Raw genomic sequence first — 22,244 nt, forward strand, 5'->3', positions numbered from 1 at the left:
CAAGAGTTTATGAATTGGGTTTTGAAACTGGATTTTACTGACATGGTACGTAAAGATGTGTGACTAAACCAGCAAAGGGAGCATACGGAACTCACTACGAGAAGCCTCCTTACTGGAGTTTTCGCCAGTACCCCATTCCTGAAATTGCTACCCTCTCAGGGGCAATACCTGTGTGCTGTGATTTGACAACATAACCATCCGCTGCCTTGGAAAGAGCAACAAAACCATCTTTTGGTGGAAACTTAAATTCTTCTTCACCGAAGTTAAATTTTAGTTCAGCATTCTAGCATTGAAAAAGAAAAGGAAAATTCTTAACCTACTAGCACACTAATACAAAATAGTGAAGATCAGAGTAGCTTAGAATCATAGCAACATTTTTCTAATTACCTTCAAAACACAAGCAGGAAAGAGGGCTTGGTTCTTCATATGTGGTGGTATTTCAAATGCCAGACCAAGGTCTTTTCCTTAAAAAGAGAGAGAAACTATCAGAAAAGAACCTCCCCTCAGTCGCACCATCACCACTATCAACCCAACTGCATTCATGCTTTCGTGTCCTGTTCCCATGGATAAATTGTCCTGCCCAATGCCAGACCTTTCACTTTTTTCACTTTTTTACTTTACTCCTAGAAGTGCCCTTTCTGCCCCCTACATTTCTAAACATTCCCTACCTACTGGATCACTTCCACTAGACGCTTCAACCAGACTTTCCATGGCATACAAGCACGCTGCAATAGCTCCCATATTAAAACACAGACAACCTCCTTGAATCCACATCTTCCTCCATTCACCTTCTATTTTCTTTCTCTTCTGTAGTAAAACTCCCTGATCTCCATTTTCACCATGTCACTTCATTTCATCTCATTCTCTATTCAAGTGATTCCCCATCAGGCTCCCCCAACTCACCCATCACGTTCACTCCAAGAGGTCCTTCTCAAGCTCATCAGTGATACCTTCTTGCCAAACCCGGTGGCAAATCTCATCCGTCACCTTCCCAGGTTCCACCCATCAGCAGCACCGGACACAGTCTGACTATTCCCTCCTCCTTCAAATACTTTCCTCACCTGGACCGCAGGACCTCAACTGCTCTTGCTTCTCCTGCTGGCGCTCCTCCTCATTCGCCTCTGCTGCGTTCTCCTCCATCTGCCCACCTCTAACCACAGGAACACCCCAGGCCGCAGATCTCTCCTATTCCTCACCTATTCTCCTTCCCTAAGGGATCTCATCCAGTCTTCCAGCTTTAAATTCATCGTTAAGCCAATGTCTCCCAAAGATGTATCTCCAACCCTGACCTCCTGACTTACACACTTAACCAGTTACTTGGCTTTACCACTTAGATGTGTAGGAAGTGCCTCCAATTTAATACACCCCAAATAGAAACCCCAGCATCCAAATGGCTCCCTATCTACTGCCACCACCCTCACCACTCTGTTTTTAACACAGAAGCCATAATGATATGGTTAAAGATGCCAATTCTCTACTCAAAACCAATCAGGCTTCCAATCTCACTCAGAAAGTTTGTATCATGGCCTATAAGGCCCTGTCCTACATGGCCCGGACTCACTACCTCAACTGACTTAACATTCTACCACCCCTCTCCATGCCCAGTGTTCTCCAGCCCCATTGGCCTCCTCGCTGTTACTCAAATACCTCAAGCACACTTTCCTCCCAGGACCTTTGAGTTTACTGTTCCCTCTGCTTGAAACGCTTGGAAGATTTTTGCAGCTCACCACCCGACTCGTTCGGATGGCTGCTCAGATGTCACCTCGACAACCCTGTGAAAGTAGCACAGCCCTAGACTGCTATCACCCTCCATCCCCTTACCCTGCTTACAATCTCCTTCGGGGCACTCATTCCCACCTGGCACATTATGCCTCTGTCTCTCCCCACCGGTAGGTAAGCCCCACAAGACTAAACGTGTTTGTCTATTCCATCTTCTACTCATCTTTAGCACCTACCGGTGTGCCTGGCATACAGGAAATGCTCAGTAAGTATTGGTTCAAAGGTAAGACAGGGAGGGAGAAATGAAGAAGAGGGTAAGGGAATTATAAGTTATAAATATTTGTTATCATGTATTTTCTCTAATAAGACAATCCACAGAAAGCTCACCATTTTTGGAGAACTTGACATGCCCTTTATCTATATCTAGGTAACATCCAATGGTATCATGCATAGTGAATTCCTAGAAAAGCACAAAGTCAAGTGCTGTTAACAGAAAGCAAAATCATAAAGTTACAAGTTCACATACAGCTACATCAAAAGTACACGTCAGTTCTTTAAAATAATTCCTTGAGGCCCTAATGTAGGTGTTTAAAACTGCTATTATTTCAGGCGCCTGACTGGCTCAGTCAGTGGAGCGTGTGACTCTTGATCTTGAGGTCGTGAGTTTGGGTCCCATGTTGGGGATAGAGATTACTTAAAAATAAAATCTTTAAAAACAAAACAAAAATGCCTATTACAGCATATCATATGTAACAGCAGAGGCATCTCGACAGGCTTTTTAGAATCAACAGGATATTCGGGCTCATCCACCTTAAAAACTACATTTAGATTCATGATTAGATTTTCATGATCAAAAACAAGAAATGAGAAGAACATAATGCATTCAAGTCAAAGCCAAAATCAAAATGGATGAAAACAAAACAAAGTAGTATATTTGGAAAGGCTAATAAATGGCCACAGGGAAAAATATTTAGCTCATTTTGTAACATTTCTTTACTCAAGTCCAAATCTGAACTTTCTGTGGAAAACATTCAGAAAATCCACTTGAATCTGAGAGTCACTTTTATATCCTCAGTCATGTCACAAGTGATCAAGTAAGTACACAAGAGAACTTAGTAATGCCACAATTAGGTCGAGAATACAACTTACCTCTCCATAATTATCAAACTGTTTATTATGGGATTTCTTTCCTGTTCCACCAAAGCCAAATCCAAACTTGTCAGTACCTAGATTTTAAAATATACGTTATTTATTGGTTAAGAGTAAACATAAAACTAAACACTCCGCCCATAAAAGAAGTTCACAATCTACAATAACTTGAAGCATCTATGCTACACTGTTATAGATGTTAGTTATCGTAGTTATTATAGTTATTATAGATGTATAGTTAACTAACAGAATAACTGTTAGTTATTCACACTAACTTTACTTTTTCTTAACTTTGTTCCTCCTCATTTTATACTGTTACAGTATGTACTTCTGAACACTTCAAATCCTTTTGGAACACAGTGAGTATACATACATTTATTTCCAAGTTTCTAAAATATAAACTTTATATGGTTATGCTTATTTATTTTGCTCCCCACTGTAATGAATGTCAACAATCCACAAATATAAATCCGTAAATTCAGTTTATCTTAGAAATGCTTACCTAGGTCTAAGGAAGCCTGCATGGAAGACCAGCCAACCCTGCACAATCCTTGGTCATGACAGGATACTTCATAGTAGTGCTTTCCTGTAAGGGCAAATACTCCGAGATTTATACACACCTAGGATTCATTTGCCATGTAGCCACTTTCCCGTTGTTTCTGAATTACAATTTGTATGTTCCAAATGAAGAACGGTCTGTCTTTCTGTAACATTAGAAATCTTCTCAGATCCTTACTTAAAGCTACAGAAAGCAAGCTCATGTATTAATACATTATTTCACAAGCTGAGACAAGTACAAATGCTATTTAAATACCTTTCGTCAACCCTTTAGTGGCTCTGCATCCATGCCACTCCTTCACTTCTCTGCTTTGACAACAAAGACCATCTGACCCAATTGCTGGATTTGAGAAAAACGCAAAAAAAACATGTCGGTACAATTATATAAATTAAGCATTCAGTCTCACCAATAAAATAATTCTTTCACTTGTTGCAACGTTCCAGACGCTGAGACTTACTGATCCTGAGTAACAAGATCTTCCCTACAGGTAATCACCCTCATTCATCCCCTGGAAGGCCCTGGCCATGTGGCGGACTAGTTTCTACACTGTTATCTACACTGTCATCTATTAACTCAGATGAGACTTTACTGCATCAAGTCTGGAAAGGAGTCACCACGGCACCTAATCTCACACCGATAACTCAGCTGCATTGCCAACACAAATGTGTTCAGACAACCCTTGTCTAGAGTCTTTTAAAGAAATGGATACTACGAGGTGATGCAGCACTCACTCATCAATACCTATTGCTCTGACTTTATGCTTAAACTAGAGCTTGAGCAAATACGACACTAAAAGGAAAACGGGAACTATCTCTGGCTCGTTCCCCAATCCACGGATCCAGAAACCGCAGAGAAAGCAGGGAAAAGCACAAATAAATAAACCTGCGGTTGTTATTCGCTAATATTAGGACCCTACTAAACGGTGTTCTGTATTATACCTCATGGGCAGTCACAGTGCTTGTCAGCGCTTACTGGCTCTAAGTAAAGCATACAGCCTTCGTTTGTCCTGGAAAGAAACTGTAACTTCTGTCCCAGCTCAGGCTTACGACCCCAGTTCCCTACCTGAACGTACAACAAACCCTCAAGAAAAGCATCTCATCACACATTTTACTTCACTCGTCAGAAATTAAATTATTTATTCGAAGTATAAATTCTTATTCGTATGGGCACTATGTTCCATTAAACTTTAAACTCTTTAAAAAGTCATCTAAGCAATGGCAAATCCTTAAAATTTCTATATTTAAAATTCTTTACGCATGCACACAGATAGAAACTTTATACAAACTAGAAGTCACGTGGTGGAGAGCAGCAGTTTACGTGTTTTGTGGGTCTGTCTGGGGCGTGATTACTCACACTCCCTCTACTTCTTTGTATCCTGCTTCGGTTCTCACCCACACCTGGCGAAAATTCTTCAAGTCAACACTATAGTTCTGCCTCATTCTCTATAAAGGCCACACAATGGTCCTCAGATACACCCTAATCTTTGTTAACCAATCTCTGGGCAGTAATGGCATTCATCCTCTCGTCAGTTTTTACCATTTACAAGTGACGCCACATCTAACAGCTCTGTATGTATATCCTCACATACGGGCACTCATACTACAACGGGCTAGACCTTCCAGAAGTATACACATATTTTTAACTAGCAATGCCAAACTGCTTTCCAGAAAGGCAGTAATTTGATAGGCTGGTTATCACTCTGTTCGACTGCTGCCAATCAAATGGGTATAAAACAATACCTCACTGCAACTTTAATTTCCACTTACCTGCTATCTGTAAACATTGTCTCTGAACGACTGTTGTCATTTGGATCTGCTCTCGTGGGCACTGCTGATTCACATCCTTCAGCCACTTTCTTAACGGGTTATCTTTCTTACCAAACAGGTAACTTGTTATCTACATGAGACCCCTTGCCATTTTATACGGTTTCTGCATCCGTCATCAACACTGCAAGTGTTCTTTCTGCACTTTTTTGTTTTTGTCTACTGACGTTCTTCTGCGGTATCTCTTACACATATGTTTTTAAATATTAAACAAATACACCTCTATCTTTTGCAATTTCCAAGTTTCCTATTTGGGTCAGGAAAAATCTATCCACTTACCAAAAGCAGATCCTCTATCATATGGGTTCATTTGCCATTTGTTGAGCACTAAAAATAAGTTACAAACATATGAAATTGAAAACTCTCTAAAAAACAAGCCAAATATTTTATATTTTACATACCTTAATTCCTCTAGATTTAATATGGCTTTATACATTATTTGGAACGTACAAGTTAAAGCTCTGCCGTTTTTATTCAAGGCAAAATTGAAAGTGAAAACTGAAACAGGTCAAAGGCAATAATCACGGGCCTTCTGGGCTAAAACCTTTTCTCCTCACTTCCTTCACTGCACTTTGTAGTAGAAGGCACTGATCCCTGTAAGAACTATGAAGGCACTGATGATAAATGAAGTTTTGGTAACTAAACAACCTGATTACAATCATAATGGAAATAAATACCAACATATCAAGATCTAGTTAAGTATCAGTATCATTTTTAAAAGAAAAGTTCTTTATTTTAATTAAGTCAATATGATATTCAAAAGTCACAATCTTTTTTTCCTCCTCCCTTGCATGGGATCAGCATTTTCCTTTTCTAAAACACCTTAATAGTCTATGGATAACCAAAGAATTGTAATAGCTAGAGAACTCTACATGTTTTCAGGCCCAGTTTCCTGACCAATGTAGAAATCTTTCCTAGATTACTTGTGGTCAAATGATACCTATCGTCTGCTTAAACACTCTGATGGAGAAGTAACTTCCCCTGAGGCTCTCTCTTTCTTTGTGGGCTCAACCGAGTTAATTAGTAAGTATTTACACAGAAATCTTCATTAGGTTATTTCTAATTAGTCCTGCTCCTTTCTAGAACAATTATTTTCTCTCCAGATCCCTTCAATGATTTCAATGATTTAACAATTATCCCAACACTTTTTTTACTTATTTCTCTATGTTTACACATCTAGTTTCTTGATCTCCCAGTTTAAGGTGTCAAGACCCGACTAGGCTCCCATGCTGATAGGGCAGGGCCTGCTTGGGATTCTCTCTCCCCCTCTCACTCTGCCTCCCCCCAGCTCGCGCGCGTTCTCTCTAAATAAATAAATAAATATTTTAAATCAATAAATATCTAATTTGTTTATTTCTCACAGGCCATGATATTCAAAACTACTACCATTCTGGTTATCCTCCTTTGGAAGCATGCTCCTGTATCACCATCTCTCATAAATGATGGTTTACTGTTGTTACAAGTTCTGAAACTACTTTCAAGTAGGCCAACAGTCTAAAGACTTCATATCCATTACCTCGCAATTCCTCTACAAATGAGTTCATTCTACGAACTATGCAACATTGTATCTTTAAATTACTGAGAAGAAAAATGTTGATATACCCAGTTCACGCCACTGAAGCTTGCAATTTTGCCACAATTCTGTTTTGTATCATGAAACAAATAGGACTTAAAACATAAAATTTTTTTAAATAAAAATTTAAAATTTAAATTTAAAATTTAAAATAAATTTTGTCAAAGTATTAACAAAACCATAAATTATTCAAGGTAGAATGGAATTCAGAACCATTTAACAAAAGCAACACAATTTACAGATGAGGAAATTGATGTAAGATTGTTCATGGCACAGATAGGACCCGAAATCCTAATAAAAGACCAGTCTCCAAGTAAATGGGACTAAAACTGAGTTTAAAATTTACACTTTACATTTTAACTTCCTGGACCCCTTTCTTATCTTAAAGGGAAAATGCATGCCTCTTTTCCCTGTGGAAGGCAATACTTCCCACCATCATGGATTTTTACTCCATCAATTTTTAAATAAAATCCTTAATACCTTTGTAAAATATTGCACCAACGTATCTTCAATATTAGACATAAGAGTATTATTCTCTCAAAGAGAGCACTACTAGTATTTTAGGAAACAATCTTTTTTTCAATGTTTATTTTTCGGGGAGACAGAGACAGCAAGTGAGCAAGCGTGGGGGAGGGGGCAGAGAGAGAGGGAGACACAGAATCTGAAGCAGATTCCAGGCTCTGAGCTATCAGCACAGAGCCTGATGCAGGGTGTGAACCCACGAACCAGGACATGAGCCAAAGTCTGATGCTTAACCGACTGAGCCACCCAGGCGCCCCTAGGAGGGACAATCTTTCACTGTTTATGCTGTAAATGACATTCAGTATCCCTGGTTTCCAAGGCACCAAATGCCATTACCCCTCCCCTCAGATATCGACAATAAAAATGCACACTCTGACCTCCCATCTGTCAATGCCAAGAATGAGAATTACTATTTTTATGCAAAAGGTAAATATTACTATGCAAAAATTACCTGAAGCACCGGTTTTAATTGTTGTTTTTCCTTTTTTGCCTTCCTGTTGGTCTTTCAGAGTTTCATAAACTATCTGGATAACTGGAATACTGAAAGCCTATCAAAGAAACAATTGTTCTCTATATTAGTATTCAGATATTAATGACAGTTTGACAACAGACATTACAGAAGCTATGCATGCACATTCAATAATTACATATTCCAGACTGCTACTCTAATTTCATTTGTCCAAACCCAAAACATGAGCAAGGTAATAAGAGAATTGATTAAATGAAGGCAATAGGAGACAGCTGATAGCCCAAAACAATACACAAAGGGAACCTGCATAATGAGCCTAAACTAAAGCAGGAAACTACTTTCCAGGCTGACACACTACTTCTCTGGTCCAGGCCAACAGGAGAGCAACCCCTACTGTCAGCCTGTTTATTATAGAGCCATTGCACTAAAATTCAGAAATAAGTATAAATACAGAAGATACTACAACTTTTTATACAAGACCAGTTTAAAACTGTACTATTCTTAAAGGTATACTCTTATAGATCCTATTTGAGAATTAGGGGGCAACAAGAATATCACCCTCGGTGGCAATCAATTCCTTACATTTTTTTAAGTGTTTATTCATTTTTGAGAGACAGCGTGAGCGTGGGGGAGGGGCATAGAGAGGGAGACAGCATCCCAAGCAGGCCGGAACTCATGACTTGAGCCAAAGTCGCAAGCCCAACCAACTGAGCCACCCAGGTGCCCCTCAATTCCTTACATTTTGGAAAAGGTTGTTTTATTAAATACTTCAAAGCAGAAACTACTGTTCAAACTTACTTTAAAAATTAACTCTTACAGGGGTGCCTGGGTGGCTCAGTCTTGATTTCGGCTCAGGTCATTATCTCACAGTCGTGAGAGCCACATGGAGTATGGAGCCTGCTTGAGATTCTCTCTCCCTCTCTCTCTGCCCCTCCCCTGCTCTTGTGCATATGAGCTCGCACTCTCTCTCTCAAAATAAATAAATAAACTTAAAAAAAATAACTCTTACAAAGTAAATCAATTTAAGTTCATTACTTACACCAGTTTTTCCACTTCCTGTTTCTGCAGCCTAAATGGAAAAAAAAGTTGATTGTATCATTTAAGTTGCCAATTAGAAAAGCCAAATTAACATGATACTACGTAGAAATCTTTAAGACTTGACTAGCTACCTTTATTGTCACAGTGCCTCCAGATGACTCAGGCTTCTGCAGTCAACTCTATTGCCAATCTTGTCACTTCTCTCCCATCGCTCAAGAATCTGCTCTCCCGTTCTTTTCCCACTGCTACCATTCAAATCCAAGCCCTCATCATTCTACCCTAGATCATTACAGAAGTATCCTACCAGTATCTAAACTCTGAGCTATACTACAAGCTGCTACCAAATCAGTCTTCATAGACGCGGTTACAACTATGTAACACATCCCCACTTAAAAATGTCCAATGAGCCCCACTGCCAACAAATATCAATTCTTTAACATGATACTTGAGAAAGAGCCCAAGTAATTTGACCCACTATGTACTTCCCATCTTACCTCAAGTTACACACCCCACCCCCAACACACACATTTTATGCTACCATCTAATTGAATTACTCAGGGGTCAACTCCTGCATCCTCCTGCTTGCTGCTTTTGTTGATATGCTCTCCACGTATAAGGTTTTCTCTTTCAGCTTTCCTTTGTCCAAAATCTACTTACCCCAAGTAGAGCCTCTTGTACAACACTTACCTGTGTACCTGTCTTAGTGTGCCACAGGGTTTCAGCTTCTCAAGAGTAAAGAGCGTATCTAATCCACCTTTGTGTTCCCTACAACTTCTACCTCAGTACTTTGAATACGGTATGAATAAAAGTAACTTGGTGAAAGTATCATTTTTAAGCCTGGGGAGCTCTTAAAGTGGTCACAAACAGTCCCAGAACTGTGTGTCCTCAACCCAGAAAGACCTCACCAAATGTAAACATACCATAAGGACATCACCGCCTCCTAGGATCAGTGGAATAGATTCAGCCTGGATATCAGTTGGGAGCCTGAAAGAATCGTATTTCGAAGAATTTTCGTTAGTAAAAAAGCTAAATAAGTCATGCTAAACTATAAATCTAAAAGAGAATTTTATTTGGTAAATAGTACCCATCTTTTCCAACTAAAAATATATCAGAGTATAAAAGGGAAGCTTTCTAGAGAATAAGAGAATCCTAAGAAAAACTGAATTTTACTTACCAACTAGACTCCAAAATTTTTGATAGAATCTGTAGCAACTCCTTAAATTACTGAACATTGTTGTCACAGGTGCATTTAAGTTTTATGTACTTACAGCCAATCCATCTCCTCTACAGCTTGAGCAATCTCAGGCATAACACCCATCTCTGAAAACAAAAATGAATTGTAAGAAATTGAGCACACTAAATTGAAATCATACTGCTCTTAAAAGGACTGTTCAGGGAACAGGGAAAAAGGCTTTGAAGCACAGCTGTTCTTCAGCACCTCCTGCGTACGGCACCATTAAAAGAGTATAGTTTTGGAGAAAGACTTGAGTTCACGAATAAACTCTCACTTACTAGCAATGTGACCTTGGCAAGCTCTACAGCTTGCAAAGCTATACACCTATTTTCTCCACATAAAATCAGACTGATAGTATCTGCGTTGTAGAGCTATAGAAGATTATAGATGAAAATATGTGATACATGGTCGTCACTCGATACACAGTAGCCACCAGTCCTTCCTTCCTAGGGCTAGTGAAGAAAAATCTACCAGACTTGGAGAGAAGGTTCTATCTTGACCAATATCTTGGTTGTTTCATTTAGAAATAATGTGGAAGTTATGCACCTTCACTATTTGAGAACCATGTGATTAGCCTCAGCGACCTGAGAAAAGTGAACGGACAAGTGGAGAGAGAGGCCCACGCTTATTGGCAGCCGGGATCAAACTCCGACTAACTGAAAAGGGAGGGGCCGGTTGTGAAAAGTTGGATACTTAGAAATCACAGCTGAAGAACTACTGTTCTTAATTGTTCTCATATTTAAATAATTCACTTTGAAGCCAGTCCTAAATGAATAGATTGGGTTATCTCTGATTGAATTTTGTCATTTCTCAAATGAACTGTAGTAGCTGGCACACACGGAGTAGTTAGTTGGATTGTGTAAACCTCCCTTCCAAATAAGTGATTTTAAGTCTCCATTTACAAAAACACAGCTTTTATTACTATTACAAAAACATATATTCTTATGAAAAATTTAATAATACTCAAACATTCCTAAACCTCAGGGATAACCAATTTGGAATTTTTTTTTTAATTTTTAAGGGAACTTTTTTATTTCTTATAATTGTGAAATGGCATAAATCTATAAATTGAATATATCCAGTGCAAAAACTGCTTTTTCTTTGCACTAGGTGAGAAGAATCACCCTAGCAAGTAACACAGCAAAATAGGTAGAACACTAAAATTTTAGTACATAGTAAACTAGTTCATATAAGTACTAATGACATGGGAAAGTAGGAAAATCGTTTCCAAAAAAGGTTCTCCTACCTCTAAATCTCCCCAGGAAAATCCACAAAGCAAAAAAGTAATCAAGATCTAAAGCTGTATACCCAAGCAGACCTTCCTAAGAATTGTTCCCATTAGGGTCTAGCTGTATTCTCTCTAAAATGCAAACTGCTAGAAAAAAGGAGACAGTCTTAAATATGCTGCACTGAGTATACTGCAAGCTGAGGCTGCCGGTGAAATTGTTACACAAGTAGTAACCAGAGACTGCTTTCAGCAAGTTCCAAACTTTCTTTTTTTTTTTTTTTTTTTTTCAGCTTATCTACTTTTTGAGAGAGAGAGAGCAAGAGGGAGCAGGGGAGGGGCAGAGGGAGCGAGGGGGAGAATCCTAAGCAGGCTCCACACCATCAGCGCAGAGCAGGATAAGGAGGCTCAAACTCATCAACCCTGAGATCACGACCTGGGCCGGGTAACCCCGGACAACTTCTTGTTTCATTCTGGTCATGTTCTCTGCATGTTTGCTTTGAAACCATGTTTTCTATAAATATAACACTTAAATATTTAAGGGAAAAATAGGAATATTCATGTTCTGTAATCCTACTTGTCTTTATTTCATATCACACACTCTTCTAGTCCTTCACCCTAACATCACTGAAATTTGCACATGACTCCCAAAGAAGTGAACCTAATAAAATGACAATCTGAAACTGCTCTGTGCACCTTGGCGCTAACATCTTATTCTAGGAGAGTTGGGCGAAAACTGCTACCAGTCTAAGTACATTTCCCCTTGCCTCCTATTATAAGATGCAACTAAAACAAATCAGAAATCGCGTCTCGTGACTAAAGGCGTGGAATTCCTAATCTTCTTCTAGGTGTAAGCCGAAAAAAGTACAGTACTGTGTTATATCTGAAGTCATCTTCATAGGTTAAGTGCATTAAAAGACAGTAGGCCTCACTTGATACGTATATGGCTACATAAATTCGCCACCTTTCGTATACATAAGGCTTATGGCAGCTTCACAAAACTGAATGTAAAAAGGACGACAGAGAAGACGGGAAAAGGACAACTTTGGGGTTAGATCAGCCACCTCAAATCACTGTTTGGAATAAAGGAGGGCATCGTACGCGAACTAAGAACAAATGAGTTTCCAAAACGTATGCTGGGCTGGTGTGTCTGCGAATATGCTTCAACATAGAACGTTAATGTTGCTACATCAGCGTTTGGCAACAAATAATGATCAGAGGTGTGTCTGCGACTTTTCGTTTTAGGAAGGCCTGAAAAGACTGGACAGAGGCAGGACGGGCATTTCCGACTGACCCTTCCCCACGCCCCGCTGCTTCTCGGCCTGGCCAGGCCCGGAACCGGCGCGGGCAGAAGAGGGCTCCCGAGCGCCACTGCCACGTACGACAGGCCGGGGGCCTAGCGCTACGCCGCCGCGTCGTTTTCGCTGCCGCGGGTGCCCGGGCAGGCCGGCCGACGGCGGGGGAGAAAGGCGAGAGGGTGCAGGGGGAGGCCCGGCGGGCAGCACCTGCAGAGAAAGGCCCTCGCCAACACCGAGGCGGAGATCGCCACTGGTCCCCCCGCAGTTCGGGGACCGCTGCGGACAGCTCCCTCCCGGAGCGCGCCGCACTGGTCCCCACCGCCCCCATCGCCCCCACCGCCCCAGTGGCTTCCCGCCCGCTTGCCGGCGCCGCGGCGTGGAGGAAGCCGCCTGCACCAGCCCCCGCTCCAAAGACGCACCAGAAAAGGCCGCCATCTTCGCCCCGTCCCGCGCGGCTCCGCTCGCTCTCCCTCCCTCCGCACTGACACGCTTCGCCTTGGCAGCGCGCGCTTCCGGCCCTCGGACTGCAGCTTTCCCAGTCCGGGTAGGAACTCAGGCCGGGGAGAACGGTTCCGGCCGAAAGGAAGTCCCGGCCTGGACCCCGCAGCGCGTTGACCAGGTTCAGCCGGACCCCGCCTTCGTAGGTAGCCAGGACCCGTCGTCATTAGCCGCGCTAATAGTTATCTGTTGTTTAGAGCATGCCATGTGTCATCGGGACCACTTTTCCACATGTGAGGAAGCAGACGTTATGTGATGAAGGTCACACAACGGTCCTGGATGATCAGAGGGTAAGACGTTGCCCTCTCCGCTGCCTCACTCAGCACCCCGACTTCTGAAAAAGCAGGGCCTTGTGGTGTGTGAACGATGGGAAGGATGCACTGCGCTCATTGCCCGCAAAACCCATGCCAGTGAGGGTCTGCACCCAGTAGGCATTCACGTAATACTTTTGATTTAGGTTTCCCAACCTCCATTTTGTTGTTTGATGTAGTACTGATGATATCAAGTTTATTTGACTTCCATACAGTTTTGACTCCTTTCTCTTTGCAGAGAGATGGGAAAAGTAGATCAATGTTTAATCCTCCCTCTACGCACAGGAAGTATCAGTATCTTTCGATGAGGACACAGAGATTCAGGGAAGTTAAGTAACTCACGTAAAGCCACCTGCAGCTACTAAACGGCGGCGGGGGATCCGAGCCACATCTGCTTAACTCCAGGGTGCATGCTGGACCATCTTTAGCTGGTCACAGAACGACCTGGAGAAAAGGAAACCCCTCAGGCAAGATGTATGGGTGGAGTTAGACGTCCAGCTTCAGGATCCCTACTTCCTTGAGTAACCTGTGTAACCTTAGCAAGTCTGGGCTTCAGTTTACTCATCTGTAAACTATCTATGAATAATTGTCCCTGTCTTACAGGATTGTTGGGAGAATTAAGTAGGTAAAGCATAGCACATGTAACAATATATAAGTGTTAGCTTTATTACTGTTACATGTAACGGGACTCTCTTGAAGCTCCAACAGCCAGGGACAATACATTCAGGCCTGCAGCTTCACACCTCCAGGGGGCACCATTTCCCTTATATTCTATGCTGTCATACGTTTTATATACATTTCTACAAATGATACCCCTGAGAGTTATGCAGTGTGGCAATTCTGAATAGATGCCACATTCCAAAGACAGACAGAAGTTCCCGTATCATGCAGCATTTGCAAAAGGGAAATCTGAAATCTGGTTTTTGGTCCTTTAGCCATTCCCTACCTAATATGTATGAGAGGATTGAAGGTATAAGAAAAAAGGTCTCTCTGAAGAGAACCGTTGACACCCTATGGCATTTTTCCTCTCTCAAGAGTGAAAGTATTTTTCCGGGCACTACTCAGAGACCTTTTCATCTCTGGGGTTTGGGAAGCATAAGGCATGCTGTGAGAAGATGTGGCAGGAAAGGACAAAGCGGAAGACCAGGCTGCTGAGGGAGCAGGCCACATTTCTAACACCTGAGGCAGAAACACATAAGATTTTTCTCCCAAGGGCTAACCGGACCTCTGGGAATAGACTTGAAGCTATCTTTAAAGGCAATGTGCTCAAGAGAGCTGCCTGGAGAAGCTAAAAGACACAGCAGAGGGACTCCCAAAGAACCCTGTTGTACATGCCTTCTAACCAGAAGGGAGAGGTCACCTGCCTTATGTGAGTTAGACCTGGAAGATACCAGCAAAAGAATCTCCAAAACACCTGCAGAAAGTACCCCCTCCGAGAAAAAAATCAGAAAGCACCAGAACCAGATCACTATGACACCAGCCGGATGGAGGTAGGTACCTTCCCCACCACACATGACTTTATCTCTCACCAGACACCACAAACAACAGCTAATGGGAGAGGGGAGAGCAGAGACTGACCACACTCCACCCTATGGCCAACCCGGGGAGGAAGGAAGCTATAATTTGGGTTAAAGTTGTGAATTTTGATCATGACACTGGACTTGATGGTTAAAATTTTTTAATGTTTATTTATTTTTGAGAGGGGGGGGAGGGGCAGAGAGAGAGGGAGACACCGAATCCGAAGCAGGCTCCAGGCTCTGAGCTGTCAGCACAGAGCCCGACACGGGGCTCAGACTCACAAACCGTGAGATCGTGACCTGAGCAGAAGTCAGAATGCTTGACCGACTGAGCCACCCAGGTGCCCCTGGCCTTGATAGTTTAATTACAGAAATGAGGCTACAATTGTGATGAAAGTAACCAGACAACTTTTCATTATTTGAGAGTAACCAGAAAAGCTTTAGAAGATGCCAGAGGCATCTACCTGGGTCAGGAAAAGAAATAGCCCATGGAGAGGGTTTCAAGGTGATGAATGATGTTTTCTCCTTATGCCTTATCAAGTTTATCTCATTTAATATACCATTTTAATAAATATCGTGCGTGTGTGTGTTTGTGTGTGGTAATACCCTCAATAATGTGAGTTAGGATAAAATGTGATTGGCTACCCACCTTGGCAGGTAAGGACAAGGCCAGGCAAAGAAGTGGCAGGCAATTCCTTCACTAAACCAAGAAATAGAGGATGGGTGCTCCCAGTCCAGCATCCTGCTGGTCTACCCTTCCCAGAACAATCTGATAAAATGGAGGCCTACTATTAGGAAACAGTGCTAGAATCCCGGCCTACTTCCAGAAATCCAGCTACCAGGAGATAATTAGGCAGGAGGACAGCCACCACTAGGTGGCCCCAAACTGCAGCTAAGCCTAGTAAAGTTTGCACTGGATTTAAAACTACCAGCTGGGACTGCCCCCCACCCCCTGGGGATTTATTTCTATAACCTTACATAGAACCCCACATTCTATGTACTTGGGTATTATGTAACATGACCGTGCTAATCATGGTATGGTGGAATGTTACTACATTACCCATGCACCCAGAAAGATTGTGCTGTGTGTTTTCAAGTAAGCTATTCTTCTCCACGGGAAAACACGTGGTTGGTTTTGCAAGTAAGACAGACATGAGAAATAATGTCTTTCAGATAGCCAGGACAGCATAAAGAGCAGGGGCCCAGGGAAGGACTCTGTAGACTGGCCACCCAAAAGCCATACACTGTCCTCTTCCTCCTTCCCTTTCTGTGTTATACAGACTGGGAAAAACAAAACAAAACAATCACTTTGCAGACTCCTTTGTAGAGAGAGAGATCCATGAGCCCCAGTTCCGCCTGGAAAGGTGTAAGTGGAAACCCCACGTAAGGACTCTTTAAAACAGAATATCCGGACTGGCCTGTGACCTTCTTCCTCCTGGCACATGGACACGGGACCTGTACAGGCGGCAATGCGTCATGAAGATAGAAGCTTCGTGCTATGGCTATTGAAACATGAAACGGGAGAAGATTGGGTCCTTGGTGACAATGTAATACAAGTTGCCAGCCCAGATCCGTCTACCTCTACACCTCTTGTGGTTTGAGAATGCCTTATGTGGTTAAGCCACTGATAATTCTCTCTGGTTTGCAGCCCAACACATTCCTAACTGGTGCAGAAAAGAACGGAGATGAAGCATTCATCGGGATGGATTTCGTGTAATGAATCCTTCAGAAATTTTTTTCAAGTGATCTAGAATACAGTGATAAGCAACCAACAGTGACTCTAAGGAGGAGGAGACATTTTGGCCTGGATCGTGAAGGCACCATCGAAAACAATGTTTGAATGTATGGTCATTTCCTTACAACCAAAAATAAGAATGAAATGTGTCGTACATGGTGGAGGAAGCGACCCTGAAACCAGGCTAGGAAATAGAAGTCAGATCAGATAGTTTACTTTGTCCTTTCATTGGCACCCATCCCCCTCCCAGACTCCATTCTGGCTCTTGATAAAGATAAATCAAGCTGCCTAGTTCTTAAGGATCCAGCCTCCAAGAAGAAGGAAGCAGTAAGGGAGAGAAGTTGTTTTAATGTAAAAGAAGTTGATCAGATAAGGCGATAAATTCACTATATAAACCCAAGTCCTTCCTCATATGATACAAACCCACCCATCATTCCACACAAGAAACCGCAAGCTTCCGCCTCTTCAAATGCTACCCAGGGAGTTTGCCTTCACATCCCCACGGAGAGGGGAGGACTCTAGAGTACTTGGCTCTGGATCCTGAATCCCACTCTCAGTAAACCTGATGTGACCAACCTTCACCAGGAAGCTCCCTTTCCTCTGATGAAGCCCATAGTTGTTAAGGCTCCCGCATCCACTCTCCTTAGGATGCCACACACCAAACCCTCCATGCCCAGCCTCCTGCTTACTTCTGGCTTATTACCTGGGGTCATTTCACCCTCTAGTGTATTAAATTATGTAGGATTCCTTGCATACACCAGATTGCCTCTTACCGCTGTGTATTTTCTTACGTTGTTTCCTCTCCTTAGAAGAGCCTTTCCTTGTAAGTTTCAGTTATCTGTTGCTGTGTAACATCCACTCCAAAACTCATACAACAACCAGTTTATTTGCTCATGACTCTGTGAGTCAGGAGTTGGGGCAAGGCTTAGCTGGCTGGTCCTTCTGCTCCAGTGGCACGACCTGGGGTCATTCACTCGCATGCCATCAGCTAGAGTCTGGCTGGGCTGGAAGATCTGAGAAGACTTCACAGCCATGCGTGAGGCCACAGTGCTCCTATACATGGACTCACTCTCTCCACAGGCCCGCTTGGATCTTGTCACAGCCAAGTAAGTCCCAGGGAAGAAAGACTTCTCAGGTGCCAGTGGGGTTCCCAGAGGATGTGTTCTAAAAATAGAAAGCAGATGTTGCATATTTCGTAAATCGGCCTGGGAAATAGTAAATGTCACTTTCGTCAAATTCTATTGGTCAACACAAATCACATGACCAACCTAGACTCATAAAAAAGGGGAAATAAGCCCCTTCTTTTGACGCAGTAATTGGCAAAGAGTTTGAGGACATCAGTGGCATAACCACACCTATCTTCCTGGCACACTCCTGGTCATTACGGAGACTTAGCTAAGCTAGCACCTAGCAGCAAATCCTGTTTAACGCCAATCCCTAGCTAGCAAATACTGCTAGTTTGCCCTGAGGTTTATTTCTTTTTTTTTTTTTTTTTCTTAAATTTCTGACTCTTAGGTGGACATCTGGCTGCCCAGAATAAGGACTTCCCAGCCTCCCTGGGACTGGCCTGTGTTCTGGCCAATGGCATATACGCAAAAGCGTCCTTAAGGGAGGTCGTAGATCCTTCTTCCTCCTCCTCGTTCCTGTTGGCTGGCCTGGAGTTTGAGCAGCCAAACTGAACCACGAAAAGAGAGCCATACACGGAGTATGGCAGAACAAAAGGAGAGAAGTAGCTTGGGTTCCTAGTGAGGAGCACCATACTAGCCAAAACTGTGACTCTAGATTTCTTACATGGGGGAGAAATAAACATCTATCTTGTTTGTTTTGGGTTCTTTGTCCCACACAGCCAAATCTAATCCCAATTTATATATCCCTGTTAGGTATCTCTTGCTGCAAACCAAATTGCCCCACAATCTAGTGACTTAAAACAGTAAACATTTATTGTCACTCACAGTCTCTGTGGGAGAGGACTTCAGGAGCAGCATGGCTGAGTACTTCCACTGGGAGTGATTCAGGCTGTTGAAGTCGGTCTGCTGGCCGGGACTGCCGTCATCTGGGGCTAGGGAGGGAGGCTCAGCTTATAAAGGTGGCTTGCTGTCATGACTGTGTGGCAGCTAGCAGGAGGCTTCTGTTCTTCTCCACATAGACCTCTTCCTCAGCTGCTTGAAAGTTCTCATGATATGGCTGCTGGTACCCCGCCAACCCCACTCCCTTGTCACCAGAACAAGTGGTCCTAGAGAACAAGGCAGAGTGAGTGATATCTTTCATGGGCTAGCCATCAAAACCACACAGTCACTTCTGCAATAGCTTATTGGTCACAAAGGCCTATTCGGTGTGGAAACACACAGAGGTGTGAATACCAGTTAGATAAGGATCATTTGGGGGCCATCTTCGAGGCCAGCTACCACCCCCCCGCCCCTTGCTTCCCTAACAGACCTCTGATTTGTTCACGTAGCAGGTGGTAATCCCTCAAAATCAGGAAACAGTATGTTTTTACAGCATCCTCTGGGATAAATCATGTTCCTTCTAGACCAGCCATTGTTGTCATTAAATTTGTTGGCTTAGCTTACCTGGTTTTTCTCAATTTTCCTGACTCAGAAAGCAGTTTGGAGAGAGGGAGGTTCACATTTAAACATCCTCTTTTTTTCCTTCTGAATTTCCTGCAGCTTCTAAGCCAAGCAACAATCATTGAATTTTTATGCTTTTGTCAAAATAAGCTGTCAGAAACTGGTCCAGATCTATTAGAATGCAACATCATTCTCGCTGCCCCAGCATTCACCTTATGGTGCAGAGACCAGAGGGGGCCTGGCAAACAGACATAAATCCAGAGATCTATAATTCTCTATCCCCTGAAGAAGTGGCCATAAAGTCCATCACTCCAGATATATGAGGAGAGGGAGACAAAGGACAACCCAGATGAGTTTCAGAGGGACTGTAAAACAGAAAAAGAGATCTCACTAACTGTGTCGGTCTCATTATAAGCAAGCCAGGCAAGGACATGATTTATGGTTGGGTGCTGACTGGCCGGCAGGCATGAATGTTACTCTCTCTCCCACGCCCGCCATCTTGAGTGCTCATCAGCCCCGGTGAGTGATGCCGGTGGCTCTTGGGGAGATAGCGCTGTACTTGGAGCCTGAGCAAGAGAACACGGCCTGGAGGTTGTGGGTGTTTAAGAACAGACTATGCACCAGAAAAATGTTCTGAGTCCAGCTGCCCAGAATCTGCTAGGACCCCTGAGTTCCATTACCTACGGAAGAGAGCCATCCTTGCGTCTGCACACAGGCTTCAGGCTTGCTTTCTTAGCCTCCTTCCTAGTGTCCTCACTTCCGTGTACCTCCTTCCTGTCTCTGAAACCGATCACAGGTTTTCTTGTTAATAAGGTCTGTGATTTTTATTTAAGCTTGGCTGAAACAACACAACTTTCTATATTGAAAAGACAAAAAGCAGGGCCAATATGAAAGATGGCCAAGAATTCTTCAAAATGCCTGGAGAAAATAATTCTGAATATGGAAATTTATACTACCCGGACATGGGTTCCTATGATGTTACAATAATGGGACTGGGAATTCATGGAGGCTGCTTCACGCATAGCTCTGAATAGTCATGTTCCGGTTACTTTGGCTGCATAACAAATTACTCCAAAATGTCGTGGCATAAAATATCCATTTATGACGCTCATAGATTTTGTGGGTGAGAAGCCTGCGCAGGGCACAGCAGGAATGACTTACCTCTGTCCTTCAATATCTGTCGACGCAACTGAGAGACTCAAAGAGGAGGTGTTGGGATCACTTGAAGGTTCCTTCACTCACACACCCTAATTGATGCTCTCATGTCACTGACGCCCTGGCTGGGGCTGTTGGCCAGCGGTGGCCTCTCCATGTGGACTTCCTCACAGCATAATGGTTCTATTCCAAAGGCAGCATCCCAAGGACCGGGTAATCCTTAATGACCAAGCTCCCGAAGTCGAGCAGTATCCCTTCCTCCCCATTCTGTTAATTGGGGTGCTTGCAAAGGTCTGTCCAGGTTCAAGGGGATTCTAGATAGTAGCATTTGAAGTATGAGTGGCAACATTTCATTACAAGAAAAGCACGTGGGACAGGGTATAAATTTGTGTGGCCATGTATTAGAGTTCTCCAGAGAACAAACCAATAGAATGTGTATATATGAAGAAAGAGATTTAAGAAATTGACTCATGCAATTACAGAGGCTGGCAAGTTCAAAATCTACAAGGATGGGTTATCAGCCTGGAGAACCAGGAAATGCTGATAATGTAGTTCGGGTCTGAAGGTTGTCTGCTGGCAAAATTTCCTCTTGCTTGAGGGAGGTCAGCATCGTGTTCTGTCAAGGCCTTCCACTGTTTGGATGAGGCCCAACTTTACCCAGACCGGTTGACGCATAAAGTTAAGCATCGCAAATCCACCTTGTCAACTTGGCACCCATGTGTATCTTCTTAAACTATGCTTGATCTCCTAAGACAATGACAAGGTCACGCTCCCGCCTAACATGGCACAACCGTCCTGTGTATAACTATTGATAACTCACTGACCCTTTCCCCAGGTGAGGATGCAAAGTCCTTACATGACGTTTACTGTTCTTGATATCATGTAATTTGAATATTGTGATGTAAATTTAGCAATTCTTAAATACTATGACATGAAGTAAGTACATCTTATGTTACATGACAAAGGGATAAGAGAGGAAAGGATATAAAGATATTAGCTTAGTGTGTGCATATATATAGCATACACACACTCATAACAAAATAAGGGAGAAATACTCATGGCAGTTGTAGTCCACAGTTCTGAAACTGGTCATGTGGTCATAGGTATTATTTACAACTACGTTCTTCGACTACCCACTCCCTGTTTCCCTGCCTTGTGCTTCATGCCATCAGTGCCACAACATCCTACTGGTTACATGGACGAGCTACAAAGGGCTAGAAAAAAGGAGGCTGGGATTGTAGGAGGACAGTTTTGGAGATGAGCTCCTACACCGGAAAATAACTACTATTTCTCCATTCTTTAGATGTCAAGTACAAATCATAAAATGGATACAAAGAAGCCTAAAGCATTTGGACCTAGACTGGATCAGGGAGGACTGCGTATATCAAATGAAGAAGATTGGTTTAATACGGTAAATTAGTGGTTCCCAGCCCTCACTGTGCATCAGAATCGCCTGTGGGACTGGCTAAAATGCAGACACGGGGCCCTCCTCCCTCAGAGTTTCTGATTTCGGTAGGTCTGAGGTTAGCAGACCTATCATTTGCATTTCTCACAAGTTCCCAAATGATGCCGATGTTGCTGGTCTGGGAACTACCATTTGAGAACCACTGTTGTGGATGAAGCAGATTTTAAGCAAGCAAGAGAGTGATCTGATCAGATTTTTATTTTCTATAACTCTTTCTGGTGGTTTTGTGAAGAATGCATTCGTGGAGGCAAACCACTAATAGGTTATCACAGTAGCACATGTAAGTTGTAACTGAAACTTGAACCAGGACAACGAAAGAATGTCAGACAGGAAGGGACAGGTAGGGGCAATATCATTAAGCTGGCAGAGTTGGATTTGACTGGGGGC

General features: G+C 42.8%; 1 protein-coding gene and 1 long non-coding RNA gene across 2 annotated transcripts in view; one reads left to right on the forward strand and one right to left on the reverse strand.

Annotated features, from left to right (window-relative positions):
* The window catches only part of DDX1 (DEAD-box helicase 1), a 36,954-nt gene extending 23,848 nt beyond the window's left edge, over positions 1-13,106 (reverse strand). Inside the window, exons 1-12 of the mRNA XM_047068553.1 lie at positions 13,029-13,106; positions 10,121-10,172; positions 9,773-9,836; positions 8,854-8,883; positions 7,797-7,893; positions 5,530-5,577; positions 3,683-3,766; positions 3,371-3,454; positions 2,869-2,945; positions 2,107-2,179; positions 388-464; positions 169-283 (exon numbers count right to left, since the gene is read on the reverse strand). Coding sequence (XP_046924509.1) covers positions 169-283; positions 388-464; positions 2,107-2,179; positions 2,869-2,945; positions 3,371-3,454; positions 3,683-3,766; positions 5,530-5,577; positions 7,797-7,893; positions 8,854-8,883; positions 9,773-9,836; positions 10,121-10,172; positions 13,029-13,044 — 817 coding nt within the window. The 5' untranslated portion in view covers positions 13,045-13,106. The remainder of the gene's footprint in view (positions 1-168; positions 284-387; positions 465-2,106; positions 2,180-2,868; positions 2,946-3,370; positions 3,455-3,682; positions 3,767-5,529; positions 5,578-7,796; positions 7,894-8,853; positions 8,884-9,772; positions 9,837-10,120; positions 10,173-13,028) is intronic.
* Positions 13,107-13,374: 268 nt separating this feature from the next.
* LOC124503165 (uncharacterized) lies at positions 13,375-17,462 on the forward strand. The gene is made up of 3 exons (XR_006960124.1): positions 13,375-13,397; positions 14,354-14,908; positions 16,584-17,462. It is a non-coding gene; the product is annotated as an uncharacterized LOC124503165 (long non-coding RNA).
* Positions 17,463-22,244: the final 4,782 nt, after the last annotated feature.

Source organism: Lynx rufus, unplaced genomic scaffold (assembly GCF_022079265.1).
Source record: "Lynx rufus isolate CCGP_SWC_20201006 ecotype Redwood Valley unplaced genomic scaffold, mLynRuf1.p SCAF_8, whole genome shotgun sequence".
NCBI classification, from domain to species: Eukaryota; Metazoa; Chordata; class Mammalia; order Carnivora; family Felidae; genus Lynx; species Lynx rufus.